At 46.8% G+C, this 15,573-nt stretch overlaps 1 protein-coding gene across 1 annotated transcript in view; it reads left to right on the top strand.

Annotated features, from left to right (window-relative positions):
* Positions 1-15,573, top strand: part of TDRD10 (tudor domain containing 10) — a 54,006-nt gene that overhangs the window by 38,265 nt on the left and 168 nt on the right. Inside the window, exons 7-12 of the mRNA XM_082865602.1 lie at positions 9,554-9,596; positions 10,263-10,353; positions 11,178-11,325; positions 11,575-11,720; positions 11,950-12,104; positions 15,328-15,398. Coding sequence (XP_082721728.1) covers positions 9,554-9,596; positions 10,263-10,353; positions 11,178-11,325; positions 11,575-11,720; positions 11,950-12,104; positions 15,328-15,398 — 654 coding nt within the window. The remainder of the gene's footprint in view (positions 1-9,553; positions 9,597-10,262; positions 10,354-11,177; positions 11,326-11,574; positions 11,721-11,949; positions 12,105-15,327; positions 15,399-15,573) is intronic.

Genomic DNA, 15,573 nt, shown 5'->3' with positions numbered 1-15,573 from the left:
GCTCCCTCCCACTGGTGCAGGTCCCGTCCCTATTCTTTTGTTTCTGTTTTTTCTTTTGCCCTACCCTGGTACGTGGTGCGGGGGGTGGTTCTTGCCTTTTGGGAGGTCTGAGGTCTTCTGCCAGCGTTCAGTAGGTGTTCTGTAGGAGTTGTTCCACGTGTAGATGTATTTCTGGTGTATCTGTGGGGAGGAAGGTGATCTCCGTGTCTTACTCTTCCGCCATCTTCCCCTCGTCCCTTCTCTAATTGTTTGATAGAATTCACTTGTGAAGCCATTTGGTCCTGGACTTTTGTTTGTTGGAAGATTTTTAATCACAGTTTCAATTTCATTACTTGTGATTGGTCTGTTCATATTTTCTATTTCTTCCTGGTTCGGTCTTGGAAGGTTATACCTTTCTAAGAATTTGTCCATTTCTTCCAGATTGTCCATTTTATTGGCATAGAGTTGCTTGTAGTAGTGTCTTATGATGCTTTGTATTTCTGCAGTGTCCGTTGTAACTTCTCCTTTTTCATTTCTAATTTTAATTGATTTGAATCCTCTCCCTCTTTTTCTTGATGGGTCTGGCTAAAGGTTTATCTATTTTGTTTATCTTCTCAAAGAACCAGCTTTTAGTTTTATTGATCTTTGCTATTGTTTCCTTTGTTTCTATTTCATTTATTTCTGCTCTGATCTTTATGATTTCTTTCCTTCTACTAACTTTGGGTTTGTGTTTTTTTTAATTGAAATATTTTTTTATAATTTATTTTACTGAAGTATAGTTGATTTACAATGTGTTAATTTCTACTGTGCAGCAAAATGAGTCACTTATACATATATGTACATTCTTTTTCATATTATTTTCCATTATGGTTTATCACAGGATACTGGATGTAGTTCCCTGTTCTATACAGTAGGACCTTGTTATCTATCCATTCTATATATAAAAGTTTGCATCTGATAATCCCAAACTCCCAACCCATTAACTTTGGGTTTTGTTTGTTCTTCTTTCTCTAGTTCCTTTAGGTGTCAGTTTACATTGTTTATTTGAGATTTTTCTTGTTTCTTGAAGTAGGCTTGTATTGCTATAAACTTCCCTCTTAGAACTGCTTTTGCTGCCTCCCATAGGTTTTGGATCATCATGTTTTCGTTGTAATTTGTTTCTAGGTATTTTTTGGTTTCCTCTTTGATTTCTTCAGTGATCTCTTGGTTATTTAGTAACGTACTGTTTAGCCTCTATGTGTTTGTGTTTTTTACGTTTTTTTCCCCTGTAATTGATTTCTAATCTTAGTGTTGTGGTCGGAAAAGATGCTTGATATGATTTCAACTTCCTTAAATTTACTGAGGCTTGATTTGTGACCCGAGTTGTGATCAGTCCTGGAGAATGTTCCTTGTGTACTTGAGAAGAAAGTGTAATCTGCTAATTTTGGATGGAATGTCCTATAAACATCAATTAAATCTATCTGATCTGTTGTGTCATTTAAAGCTTGTGTTTCCTTATTAATTTTCTGTCTGGATGATTTGTCCACTGGTGAAAGTGGGGTGTTAAAGTCCCCCACTATTGTTGTGTTACTGTCAATTTCCTCTTTTATAGCTGTTAGCATTTGCCTTATGTATTGAGGTGCTCCTGTGTTGGGTGCATATATATTTATAATTGTTATATCTTCTTCTTGGATTGATCCCTTGATCATTACATAGTGTCCTTCCTTGTCTCTTGTAACATTCTTTATTTTAAAGTCTATTTTATCTGATATGAGTATTGCTACTCCAGCTTTCTTTTGATTTCCATTTGCATGGAATATCTTTTTCCATCCCCTTACTTTCAGTCTGTATGTGTCCCTAGGTCTGAAGTGGGTCTCTTGTAGACAGCATATATATGTGTCTTGTCTTTGTATCCATTCAGTGAGCCTGTGTCTTTTGGTTGGAGCATTTAATCCATTCATGTTTAAGGTAATTATCGATACGTATGTTCCTCTTCCCATTTTCTTAATTCTTATGGGTTTGTTGTTGTAGGTCCTTTTCTTCTCTTGTGTTTCTCACTTAGAGAAGTTTCTTTAGCATTTGTTGTAGAGCTGGTTTGGTGGTACTGAATTCTCTTAGCTTTTGCTTGTCTGTAAAGCTTGTGATTTCTCCGTCAAATCTGAATGAGATCCTTGCCGGGTAGAGTAATCTTGGCTGTACGTTCTCCCTTTCATCACTTTAAATATATGGTGCCACTCCCTTCTGGCTTGTAGAGTTTCTGCTGAGCAATCAGCTGTTAACCTTATGGGAGTTCCCCTGTATGTTGTCGTTTTTCCCTTGTTGCTTTCAATAATTTTTCTTTGTTTTTAATTTTTGCCCAGTTGATTACTATGTGTCTTGGTGTGTTTCTCCTTGGATTTATCCTGTATGGGACTCTCTGCACTTCCTGGACTTGGGTGCCTATTTCCTTTACCATGTTAGGGAAGTTTTCAACTATAATCTCTTCAGATATTTTCTCGGGTCCTTTCTCTCTCTCTTCTCCTTCTGGGACCCCTGTAATGCGAATGTTGTTGCATTTAATGTTGTCCCAGAGGTCTCTTAGGCTGTCTTCATTTCTTTTCATTCTTTTTTCTTTAGTGTGTTCCGTGGCAGTGAATTTCACCATTCTGTCTTCCAGGTCACTTATCCATTCTTCTGCCTCAGTTATTCTGCTATTGATTCCTTCTAGTGTACTTTTCATCTCAGTTATTGTATTGTTCATCCCTTTTGTTTGTTCTTTAATTCTTCTAGGTCTTTGTTAAACATTTCTTGCATCTTCTCGATCTTTGCCTCCATTCTTTTTCCGAGGTTCTGGATCATCTTCACTATCATTATTCTGAATTCTTTTTCTGGAAGGTTGCCTATCTCCACTTCATTTAGTTGTTTTTCTGGGGTTTTATCTTGTTCCTTCACCTGTACAAAGTCCTCTGCCTTTTCATTTTGTCTGTCTTTTTGTGAAAGTAGTTTTCCTTCCACAGGCTGCAGGATTGTAGTTCTTCTTGCTTCTGCTGTAGTGTTTTTTAAGTGTATCTCTTTGTATACCTTTTTAAGTGGTTGCTCTACATGTTATATATACATAATATAGTCTATGCCTGTTGACTTTACTGGTTTGAGTTAAGTATAGAAACCCTATTTCTCTTTACCCTCCCCTGTTTATAATGTAATTTTTAAAAATATGTCCCTCTGTGTTCATTTAGAACCATATTGGACAGTTACAATTTTTATTTCAACTGTCAAACATAATTTAGAAAACTCATGAGAAGAAAACCTATTGTACTTACCCATATTTTTTCTTACCATGTTCTTTCTTACTTTCTGATGTTTCAAGGTTCCAGTAAAGTCAGCCACCTCTGAAGCTACCGGTTTTCACAGCTTTGCCTACTGTGGTAGAACTATCAGCCAAAGGACCAGAGAGTGGGAGAAGCTCCAGACTGACACCTTAGTCTCATATTCTTATCCAAGGGCCTGTAGTTTTCTGTTGTTGTTGTTTTTTAACAGATACCCTGTTTTTTGTATGCTTCTGTTCAATGTCCAGAATACTGAAATGGTTGTTTTTGACAATTTTGTCAATTTTTATAATAGCTTTTGGGGGAGAGGATTTATCAATCGAAATATTTTGTAGTAGAATTGTTTCAGAGAAGAGTAAAGGTAAAATGAGAGGATCAGTGGTGCAACATAAACATGCAGGAAGAGTTCAGGTCAACGTGGGAGAGAAAATATCAGATGATATAACAAAGTCTCCCAGGAGTGAAGGATATGTTTTTAGTTTGAAAGCAACCATTGAGTACCTAGGATAATGACTGGGAAAATAAAAACCTACACCAAGACACATTATAGAAATATTTTAGAGTATTGGATAAAGCTTCAGAAAGAGAATCCACATTGAAGGGTATAGGATTGGAATGTGTCATTAAATTTTGTAGGAAGATAATGTCTAACCCCCAGTCTGTTCTTAATTAAATTACTCTAGAATGAAGGTAGAATAAGGACTTGTTCACAAATGTAGGGTCTTAAAAAATGTATGTCCCATGTAGCTGCTCTCAGAAAGCTATGGAGGGATATGCACCAATACAATGAAGCAATAAGGCAAAAAATGAGGGCAGCTGGGAGCAGGAGGTCCAACCCAGGAGGGGGACCTGAGACTTCCCAGATGATGACAAAGGGGTAGAACACTTGTTATGCAGCACTCAGTCCAGCCAGAGCAGGATGATGTGAGACTCCAGGGTGACGTTTGTATGAAGAAAAGTATAAAATCGAGTAGAGAGATGTTATAAAGAGCCATTGGAGGGTGTGGGAAAACTTAGCCAGAGATTTAAGGAAGTCCAAGTAAATGGAGGGGAAAAAAGGAGCAGTTAATTCCTGGAGAAGGTTGTATAAGGATAAAAGTGATCATAATACATACTTTTTTTTAATATTAAAATTTAAAAAAATTATTTATTTATTTTAATTAATTATTTGGGCTGTGCCAGGTCTCAGTTTGTGGCACGTATGATCTTTGTTGCGGCGTGCATGTGGGATCTAGTTCCCCGGCCGGGGATTGAATCCGGGCCCCCTGCATTAGGAGCAAGGAGTCCTGCTCACTGGACCACCAGGGACGTCCCATTAATATTAAAATTAAAAAAAAATTTTCATGGTATGTAACTTGATTCAGCAGCAGTTGGTATTTATATAGTCACATAATAATGAGAACACTGGATGGTTTGAGCAGGGAGCGACGTAACCGGATTTCACGAATGTACACTAAAAAATCAGCTATTGAAGTGTTACGTAAAATAAACCCCTTTTAGGTGTACAGTTGGATGAATTTTGACAAGTGTATGCAGCCATGTAACCACCATCACAATCAAATATAGACCATTTCAGTCACCCAAAAGGTTCTCTTGTGCCCTATCCCAGCTTTGTGCCCCGCAGGCAGTGACTGACCTGTTTTCTATCACTTTAAATGAGATTTATCCTTTTTAGAGTTTGGTGTAAATGGAATCATGCCATATGTGCTTCTTTGTGTCTCGTTTCTTTCACTCAGCAGAATGTTATTGAGATTCATCCATGCGGTCGCACCATCAGCAATTCTTTTTTTAATGCTAAGTGGTGTTCTCTTGTATGGATGTGCCACCATTAGTTCATCTATTCACCGAGATTTAGGTTTTAAAGGGACCCTGTGGAATAGACTCCAGGGGCCAGAGTGGAAGCAGAAGACCTGTCTCAGGTGGTCCAGGTAAGAGATGCAAGTGTCTGTTCCTCCAGCCCCAGTGCCATTCCCCAAACACACCAAGCACATCCCCACCTTAGGGCCTCAGGTGTTCCCAGCCGGAAGGCTCGTCTCCCAGGCGTCTGTGGGTTTGCCTTCTCACCTCATTTAGGCGTCTGTTCAGCCATCACTCCCTCCCCCACCCCTGCCCGCTTGTCCCCTCCCCTTGACTTGCGTTTCTTCTTTGCCCTTATGGTCATTGACCTTATACCTCTTTGTATACTTCTTGTCTGCTGCCCCCACCAAGCGTGTGAGCTTCATGGTGGCCATGTCTAGAATGTACGCATTTTATAAATATGTGTGGAGTGACTCAGTGTGGCTTCCTGAGAGCAAGGTCTGTGTCTGTCACCTGTGAAGTACAAGGTGTGCTACTGGGTGGCAGTCGAGGGTTAAAGCTGTAAGTATTAAATTTCCACGTGGATGTGCCTTTCAGGTGACTCCAGGTGCAGTTCCCCGGGTAGAGACAGGACCTTAAAAGTGATGGCCAGGGTGACCACAGTGGGCCAGGGGTGTGGCAGTGAGCAGTCTCAGGGAGGCCACCACTTTTCTGAGTGTCATGTGAGGCCTGTGACCCCCCACCCCCCAGTACTGGTTGGAGAGCTTCTCCCTGGTGTGCAGGGGAACCGGATGGGACCCTCCCCCATCCCTGCCCCCAAAAGCCTTCTGGCCACTGACCTCTGTGTACCCTGTGTGTTCTCTCCCACTGCTGGGACTCACCAGCATGATTCTGGACCAGGCCACCTCTTGGAACGCTTGACCAGCTGGTAGTAATGTCCCAGAACAAAGTAACGAGAGCATTAACAGCTGTGGATGGATTGGGCGTAGAGTAACCGCTTACAGCAACAATAGGTCTTAATCACAGTCTGCTGGTGTGGCAGCTGCTGAGGTGCCGCCTTGATCTCTGTAGCTTCCAGGTGGCCACTTCCGTGCTGCAGACCTCCTGAAATGTGAGGTTCTGCTGTGGTGGTGGAATGATAATTGTGTAGATTTTCCTCTGAAACTTAATTTCACAAACTGGCAAAACAGGCTTGTTATATTTATCTCTTAAATCATTAGGGAATCATAATTAGACCCCAAATGGTTTTAAATGTTTCTGTATTAATAATTTTTAGCCTGAAACCACCGCTAATAATTGGTTCTTGGGATTGGTATTTGGAACTGTCTTAGGAGATTCTAAATAAAAAGGCACCTTCTGTGCTTGGCTAGAGGACAGTTTTTTTTTTTTTTGCGGTACGCGGGCCTCTCACTGTTGTGGCCTCTCCCGTTTTGGAGCACAGGCTCCGGACGGCCATGGCTCATGGGCCTAGCCGCTACGCAGCATGTGGGATCCTCCCGGACCGGGGCACGAACCCGTGTCCCCTGCATCGGCAGGCGGACTCCCAACCGCTGCGCCACCAGGGAAGCCCTAGAGGACAGTTTTTAACAGTCACTTTGCTTTGTTGTAGGTAAACAGCAGGGGCAGAATGGTTTAGCGTGGAGATTTGATTTGGGCCCCATTGGTGGACAGTGGTAGTTCACTCACGGAGGGCTCACTCTGCGGGCTGTGTTCTGATCGCTTTGCTGTGTGAACCTGTTTAAATACAGCAGTAGGTCCTGCTACTCTCCCATCCTGCAGGTGGGGGCACCAAGTAGCCAGGCCAAAGTTAAGGAGCCAGTCAGTTCTGGAACCAGGATTGGAGCCCAGTCTGACTCCAGAACCTGTACTTTTAACCTCTCTTATACTGCTTCCATTTATTGAGCACCTATTTCATGTCAGTGTCCTGAACAGATACTGGTCCACCTAAATCCTCACATCAGGTGTGATTCGTGGTATTGAAGAGGAAGCCAAGGCTTAGATTAAGAATTTGCCCCGGTTCATTTCTCCTCTCTCCCTCCTTTCTTCTCTTTTTCTTCTCTCTGTCACATATATTTACTAAGAGCTTAATATGTATCAGACACTGTTCTGGGCTCTGGGGTTACCTCAGCAATGAAGGTAATTGTCAAAAGACAGATGTGATTCACATTCTCATAATGTTTAAATTCCAGTGGAAAGACACATATAGTGAACCAATAAATAAGTGAATACATAAGAAAATGCCCCCCCCCCAAATAAAGAGAGAGAGAGAAAAAAAGAAAATGTCAAATAGTGTTACCAACCAGGGTTCTTGGCATCGTTAATCAAGAGAAATTGATAATAGGCCAGACAAGTTCACGCAAGGCGTTATTGAGGCCCCTCCTGCAGCAGCAGGGGGGAGTGAAAACAAGCAACAGGTTCCCTTGCCGGTTCCCCGAGGCAGGGAGAGCTGGTTCGTATATGGGGTGAGGGGAGGGGTGTGTCCAGCACTCGGGCCAGAGGGGTGCTTAGGAGGTCTGCCCATCCCTTCGGTGGTGGTGTGTGCAGGGGGCTTGCGCAGGACCCTGCTTTTGCTCCCGGCTCTTCAGAAATGGCAGTTGGGTTTTGGGTTTTCCGTGTTTTTTGTATCTTTGCCCCGACTGCACATGCACGCAGGTATTTTTAGTCCCTAATAGTTTCCTTGTATTTCATTGCTTGAGGAGACGTGTGTCCAGGTACAAGCACAGCAGCAAAGGGTCCCAGGGCCCAGCCTGTCTCAGTAGCAAGTACCAGACAGAGAACTGAAATAAGGTGATGTGATAGAGAGGAGAGGGGTCACTTAGATGGTTCTTAGGGAGTCCTCTTTGTGAGGAAGTGACCTCTCAGCTGAGCTCTGGATGACAAGTCAGCCTACCATGGGTAAGACCAGGGAAAGAACATTCCAGACAGAGGGGCCACCTACAAATGCCTCAGAGTGTGACATGGGGGGAAAAGGGGTAAGTGGGCAGAGAAGAGGGCAGTGGGAAGGAGGGTAGATCATGGCGGCCTTGGTGAGCCCACCTGGAGACTTGGAGTTTTATTTGTAAGCACAATGGGAAGGTGTTGGAAGGTTTTAATCAGGTGACTGATGTGATCTGATTTTGGTGTGTAAGAGGTTGTGTTGTCTTCTGGGTGGGGACTGGATTGCAGGAGGCTGTGTGGCAGCGTCTTTGGACGTGGTTGTTACGGTCCTGGTAAGAGATGGTGATGGCTAGTATTGGGGGTGGTGGAGATGGAGAGAGAGGAGTATGTGGGTTTGGGTGTGTTTTGGAGGAAGAGACGGCTTAACTTGCTGGTGAATTTGATGCTAGATGAATTTGATGAATTTGATGATAGAAAGAGAGCTGAATGTGGCCTGAGCCGCTAGGCTTACTAAAATTGAGAAAGCCGAGGTGAAGCAGCTTGCGGAGGGTCCGTTTTAGACATGCTGAGTTTGTGTACCTCTTGGTTGGCCTGTCAGGGAGGCGTCTCTATGAGGCCTGACTGGAAGGAGACAGGACTCTGGACACCCCTTTCAGTGAAGGGAGCAGAGAAAGGTGGTCGCCAGAGGGGCTGGGGGGCGAGGCAGGGTCTTCGCAAACATGGATAATGGAGCATGTTTGTTTCCTGGTGGGAGGTGTCCACGGGGAGAGAGACGGCAGTAGAGGAGAAGGGGCGTGGCTGCAGGGGTGTTGCCCTCCAGAAGGTGAGACAGTGCCAGCCCCAGCGCCAGACCCTTCTGAGAAGGTAACTGAGGGATGGCAGGGAGGGCGGGGCTGGGGGGCGGTGGTTTGGGTGGTGAGAGGATGAGGGGCCTCCCATCCAGTTGCTTCCAGTTTTCTCCTGATGAAGAGGCAGGTTCATAGGGTGGGCAGAGGGTGGGAGTATGGAGGGTTTGAAGAGAGGAGGGGGTGAGGTGTTGTCTCACCAGGGGCTTACCATGGGATTGTGGCATGTCCATTTGAGAACAGGGGCCGCACGTGTTCTCAGGTAGCGGTCAGCGGGGAGTGGGGTAAGCAGCGGAGCGGCAGGCGTGCAGATCCGTGGGTGTAACCAGGGCGGGGGATTTTCCAGGTGTGGACGGTGGAGCAAGGGAAGCCAGCGTGGGTTGAGGGCTGCAGGATTGTAGTCTTTCTGTCTCCACCCAGTCCTGCTGCCCGAGTAACCATTTCCACCTCTTTCTCCCCTAAGAAGTGCCCGCAGGGGCCTCCCGGGCTAAGCAGTGCTGGGCTTCTGCGCCTCTAGGTACCGACCAGCACCCCCGGCAGCACCTCCCTCCCTCCCCCCTTCCTGTTCCCTGAACCTCTTGTCTTTGGTTGACTCAGGACCTCCCCGAGAGAAAGGAGAAAGTGGAGGAAGCCCCAAAAGTCAGCTGAAGCCTGTGTCTGCACAGGGGCTGTTGCTGCGCTGTCTCCAGATCTGCTTGGAGAGACGCAACATGTAAACCAGTGAAACGAATACTACTGTGCCTGAGTGGTACCTTTTCTTTTCCTCCCTAGGGTGTGGAGAAGACCTCTGGTCAAGGATTTGCTAGAACCACTGGTGAGATCCTGAGCTGCCATCTGTTCCTAGGACATGTCTTTGCAGCTCCTGATTCACTTCTCCCAGCCTCCCTTCCAGCTTTGTCCCACGCTGACCCCTCAGTGTAGGAAATAGCCCTTTTTATTCCTCTAGGATGCTTTCTTTTAATTAATTAACTTATTTATTAATTTTTATTTTTTGGGGGGCTGCATTGGGTCTTCATAGCTGCACGAGGGCTTTCTCTAGTTGCAGTGCACAGGCTTCTCATTGCGGTGGCTTCTCTTGCTGCGGAGCACGGGCTCGAGGCACATGGGCTTCAATAGTTGTGGCTCGCGGGCTCTAGAGCACAGGCTCAGTAGTTATGGCGCACAGGCTTAGTTGCTCCGCGGCATGTGGGATCTTCCCGGACCAGGGGTTGAACCAGTGTCCCCTTCATTGGCAGGTGGGTTCTTAACCACTGCGCCACCAGGGAAGCCTCCTTAGGATGCTTTCTTGATTAAAGAATGTCATCCAGCAAACCCTCCCCATCCAGCTGAGGATGTGGAGGCCGAGACCCAGAAGGATGTAGCTTCACTTCCCATCTCGTCCTGCCCCTGAGGGTGGGGCCAGGGCCTTCTGGGGGGCAGGTGGGGTACGGTCCTCTGAGACAGCCCTGGTGCCTCCAGAACACAACCTTCTGCTTTCCAGCTTGTACACAGCTCGTTCCTAAAGCTTCCGTTGACCCCTGTAAGACAGAGAAACCGAGGACAAGCATCTTTGCAGTTCCCATGGAAATGAGGTGAGCGGAGGTGTAGAGAGGCCGCTGGCAAAGGACAACTGTAAACGTCTGCTCAGTCCCTAGAGGGTGGCGGCAAGGATGGTACTGGGGAGGGGGATAAAGTTTTCAGGAACTCCTGCGTCAGACCCAGGCTCTAAGGCTGTGACCCACAGTGACTTACACAGTCTGTCTCCATTTCTGTACAGTGATGGCCTGTGACTCTCCCCTACCCTGGATGCCATGAGATCGGCATGTCCACCACATCTTCCGCTTTAACGGCAGACACCATTCTTAGTGTCAGTGATGCCAGACTATTCTGTTTGACTTGAAATGCTATAGGATGTATGTTTTTTGTTTCGTTTTTCTAAATGGCAGGTCTGCCTTTCTAACCATGTGTGACTTAGGCGATAGAGTTAGTGGAGTGGTGGGATGAGGTGTGGCATGTGCTTAAACACAGGGAGGAGTGGTTTGGGCGTTGCAGACGTGTCCTGCATTGTGGACGGTCCAAACTTGCATCACTTGAGGTTCATGAATCACTCAGGCAGGCCCAGGGTCAGCCCAGTGAGGGCTTTTGCCCATCTCTCTCTGTGGAGTTCCCTGGTGTGTTTTTATTTCCCTCTGCCTCTCCCCTTCCCCAAACTCTCCAACGCCTGTGTCCCCTGGTGTGGTGCTTCCTTTGCTCTGCATTATGATTACCTGGGCACTTGTCTCGTTGCCACCCTGGGCGGGGGGGTGCACAGCCCTCTTGTCAGGGTGACTCTCCTGCCCAGCATCCTCCAGGACAGGTGTTGGTTGAATCACTCCTGTGTTCACTCCCTTCCCTTTGTTCCCTGTTCTTCCTGCAGAGGGTCCTTCTTGGCGCTGCTCTTGAGGGAATGCTTCCGAGACCTGGGCTGGCTGGCCACCATCCACAGCGTCGGCGGGGACGTGGGGCTGTTGGTGACCAGTATTGTCCCTCAGACCCCCTTCTTCTGGGCCATGCATGTCACGGAGGTACAGGCTTGCTGGGGGTCCTCTTGGGCTTCGGTGCCACCTCAAGGGGCCCTGCTGGGGTCAGAGAGCTGATGGGGGCCCATCAGCGGTGGACATCCAGAGTGGCCGCACTCTGATCCCTGGTCCCACGTCATACCTTCAGTTCCCTTGGGGTGGATCAGCGGTGCTGATGTAACAGGTGACACCTGCAGAGACAGATGTGCCATGTGGGGCAGGCAGCGAGGCCCGTGGCGTTTGTACCGTCCACAGACGCTGCACCAGAACATGCAGGCGCTGTTCAGAGCCCTGGCCGAGGCAGAGGAGCAGCAGCCCTACCTGCACGACTCGGCTGTGCGGCGTGGGACCCGCTGTCTGGCCGAGTACCAGCTGGGTGATTACGGATGGGCCTGGAACAGGTGTGTACCAGGCAGGGCTGGAGGTTCGCTTCTCCATTCTCTGGACTCTTGTTTCTTTGCTGCTGCTTCCTCTCTCAAGATACCTCTCCTCTGATCACCTCTCCATCCAAGGTGGGGAACAGCGTAGGAAACTCCCATCCCTCTTAGCCCAGACCTTCAAGCCCTCTCCGTGAGGACTGCTGTGCGTGCCACCAGGTGAGATGAGCCTCCTCTCCCTCCCTCTGGCCAGGTGCTGGGTGCTGGACCGAGTGGACTCCTGGGCTGTTGTCACGTTCATCGATTTCGGCCAGTCGGCCACCATCCCAGTGCAATCCCTGCGCAGCCTGGATAGTGACGATTTCTGGACCATCCCCCCCCTGGCTCAGCCATTCATGCTGGAGAAAGGTAAGGTGCCCTCCACCCTCCTGAGCACTCGGAGACAGGAGATGCTGTGCGCGCCTCTGGGACCTCGGCGGGAATGGCGTCCAGGGCAGCCGAGGCCCTCAGGATGCCTGCCCTTCAGCCTCTATTCTTTTGATCTCACCCCGGTTTTCGGCATCTGCCCCTTGCAAAGCTACTTCTTGAGAACTGTTTTTCACACCTGGTCTCTCTGAGCAACAAGATCTGGAAAGGAACCTCAGGTGCTGCCCGAAGGCTGAGTTCTCTGGGTGGAGTGAGGGGAGGGCAAGCCTCCCGGTCTCGCTTCTGCCAGAGTGGCTCAGCTTCCATCTGTTTCACGTACATTGAGTTTTGCTTAAGATTTCTTTAGAGAAGCATTCTGTGTAGAAGAAAACTGGAATTTGGAGACCAACGAAAGGGGTTAGAGCATTTGGACTCAGCATCTCCCCCAATGTGCTGTTTGTTACTTTATTTTTTTCTTTTCTTTTTTAAATTGAAGTATAGTTGATTTACAATATTGTGTTAGTTTCAGGTCTACAGCAAAATGATTCAGTTATACATATATATATTTTTTTCAGATTCTTTTCCATTAGAGGTTATTACAAGATGTTGACTATAGTTCCCTGTGCTATACAGTAAACCTTTATTTATCTATTTTATGTATAATGGTGTGTATCTATTAATCCCATACTCCTAATTTATCCCTCCCCTCCCCACTTCCCCGTTGGTAACCATAAGTTTGTTTTCTATGTCTGTGAGTCTGTTTCTGTTTTGTAAATAAGTTCATTTGTATTATTTTTAAGATTCCACATATAAGTGATATATTTGTCTTGCTCTGTCTGACTTACTTCACTTAGTATGATAATCTCTAGGTCCATCCATGTTGCTGCAAATGGCATTATTTCATTCTTTTTTGTGGCTTCTTCATCCATTCATCTGTTGATGGACATTTAGGTTACTTCCATGTCTTGGCTTTTGTAAATAGTGGTGCTATGAACATTGGGGTGCATGTATCTTTTTGAATCGGAGTTTTTGTCTTTTCCGGATATATGCCCAGGAGTGGGGTTGCAGGATCATATGGTAACTCTATTTTTAGTTTTTTAAGGAACCTCCATACTGTCTTCCATAGTGGCTGTACCAATTTACATTCCCACCAACAGTGTAGGAGGGTTTCCTTTTCTCCACACCCTCTCCAGCATTTATTATTTGTAAACTTGGTGAAGATGGCCATTCTGACTGGTGTGAGGTGATAACTCATTGTGGTTTTGATTTGCATTTCTCTAATAATTGTCGATGTTGAGCATCTTTTCATGTGCCTGTTGGCCATCTGTATCTTTTTTTTTTTTAATTTATTATTTTGGCTGCGTTGGGTCTTTGTTGCTGCGCATGGGCTTTGTCTAGTTGTGGCGAGCAGGGGCTACTCTTCGTTGTGGTGTGCGGGCTTCTCATTGCGGTGGCTTCTCTTGTTGCAGAGCACGGGCTCTAGGCACACTGGCTTCAGTAGTTGTGGTGCACCGGCTCAGTAGTTGTGGCTCACGGGTTCTAGTGCACAAGCTCAGTAGTTGTGGCACACGGGCTTAGTTGCTCCGCAGCATGTGGGATCTTCCCAGACCAGGGATTGAACTCGTGTGCCCTGCGCTGGCATGCAGATTCTTAACCACTGCGCCACCAGGGAAGTCCTGTATGTCTTCTTTGGAGAAATGTCTATTTAGGTCTTCTGCCCATTTTTGATAGGGTTGTTGTTTTTTTAATATTGAGCTGTATGAGCTGTTTGTATATTTTGGAAATTAACCCCTTGTTGGTCGCATCATTTGTAAATATTTTCTGCCAATCCATCGGTTGTCTTTTCGTTTTGTGTATGGTTTCCTTTGCTGTGCAGAAGCTTTTAAAGTTTCATTAGGTTCCATTTGTTTATTTTTGCTTTTATTTTTCTTGCCTTGGGAGACTGATCTAAGAAAATATTGCTACGATTTATGACAGAATGTTTTGCCCGTGTTCTCTTCTAGGAGTTTTATGGTGTCATGCCTTATGTTCAAGTCTTTAAACCATTTTGAGTTTATTTTTGTATATAGTGTGAGGTGTTTGTTACTGTAGATCCAGGCACCTGTGGAGCCTCAGTTTCTACACCCTTGAAACGGAGAGGCCCCTTCTTTGCTCTGCCCCTCTCGAGACTGGGGTTTAGGTGAGATGTGAAAGAGTGAAAGAATGCTCTGGGGGCTGAGGAGGAGAAGTGGATGTGAAGAAATACACATACAACACAAAATAAGATGGAAAAGCACCTCCCCAAAGTGCAGGGCCAAGCCTCCCTGCTAGGCTGATGGGCGCCACCCAGAGGTCACCTTGGGTCATTGCATGGAGAGGGCCCCTGCCTCTCGGCCTGGGGAGTAATGCCAGCAGACAGGACCTGGGAGCTTCTGGTGGGCTGAACCTGACTGCTTGGCTGTTGGAGGGTGGCCCAGAGTAAGGAGCCCCCGCCCCCAAAGAGCAGCTCCCAGCCTGTCAGAGGGGCCAGAGTGTGCAGCCCAGATATGTGGGTTCTCAGCTCTTGTGTGGACTTTGAGATGACCCCGAGGCCAGGTGGGCAGGTGTACAATTTTTCTCCCTTTATGCATGAGGAAAGTAAGCCTCAGGAGAATGAAAGGGACTTCTTCACGTTTCATAGCAAGAAAATGGCATAGCTGGGGGTGGAACTGAGGTCTGACCCTTGATATGAGCCAGTTGCATGCATACAAACAGTCCCAGTTTGGCGGGGTGGTGGGAGCTGAGTAAGGGCAGATGTCCTGGAGAGAGGTGAGTGTCTGACCAGCGCTCTGCCCTGCCTTGTCCCAGCAGGTAGGAATGTGCACTCGTCATGGTAAAAAGGCTCTCTGCCTTTTAACCTCCATCCCTCCAGCCAAAACTCTCAGAGCAGAGTTGAATGAACGGTTTTCTGTCTCCAGAATTTCCATTAGGGAATGTAAAATCCCAGATCCCTGTAATTATTTTAACAACAATAATGCCTCCTTTTACTTGCTCTTACTTTGCCCTCCCCTTCTCCTCCCTCTGCAGTGCTTATTATCTCACGATATCCTGGCAGCAGGGAATGAGTACTAACTAGCAGAGACTTGTCTGCAAGACCTGGTCTGCAGCCAGAACACTTCCCTGCAGCCCCGGCTTCTCACTTCCCTCCCTTGCTCCTTCTGCCTGACCAAGTGCCACCAAGGTTTTGTTGTTGTGTTTTGTTTTACAGATATTTGGAGTTCATGTCAGGTTATCCATCGCATCCTCAAAGGGAAAATCACTGGTGCTTTGAACTTGGAGGTAACTGCTGGGTATCTACTGTTCCCCTCCCCTCCCCTCCCCTCCCCTCCCTCCCTCCCAGGGTCTCAGCTCCAGGCCCTGGCCTCGGCCTGGATGCTGCGGGTTTACCTGTCATTCCCTTAGAGGAAACAAACTGAAGTTGTCCAGGGCTTGTTGGGTGGACCACCTGGGGGCA

This window comes from Leucopleurus acutus, assembly GCF_964270905.1.
Source record: "Leucopleurus acutus genome assembly, chromosome: 2".
In the NCBI taxonomy this organism is placed as follows: domain Eukaryota; kingdom Metazoa; phylum Chordata; class Mammalia; order Artiodactyla; family Delphinidae; genus Leucopleurus; species Leucopleurus acutus.
This window is presented reverse-complemented; position numbering and strand designations above follow the sequence as displayed.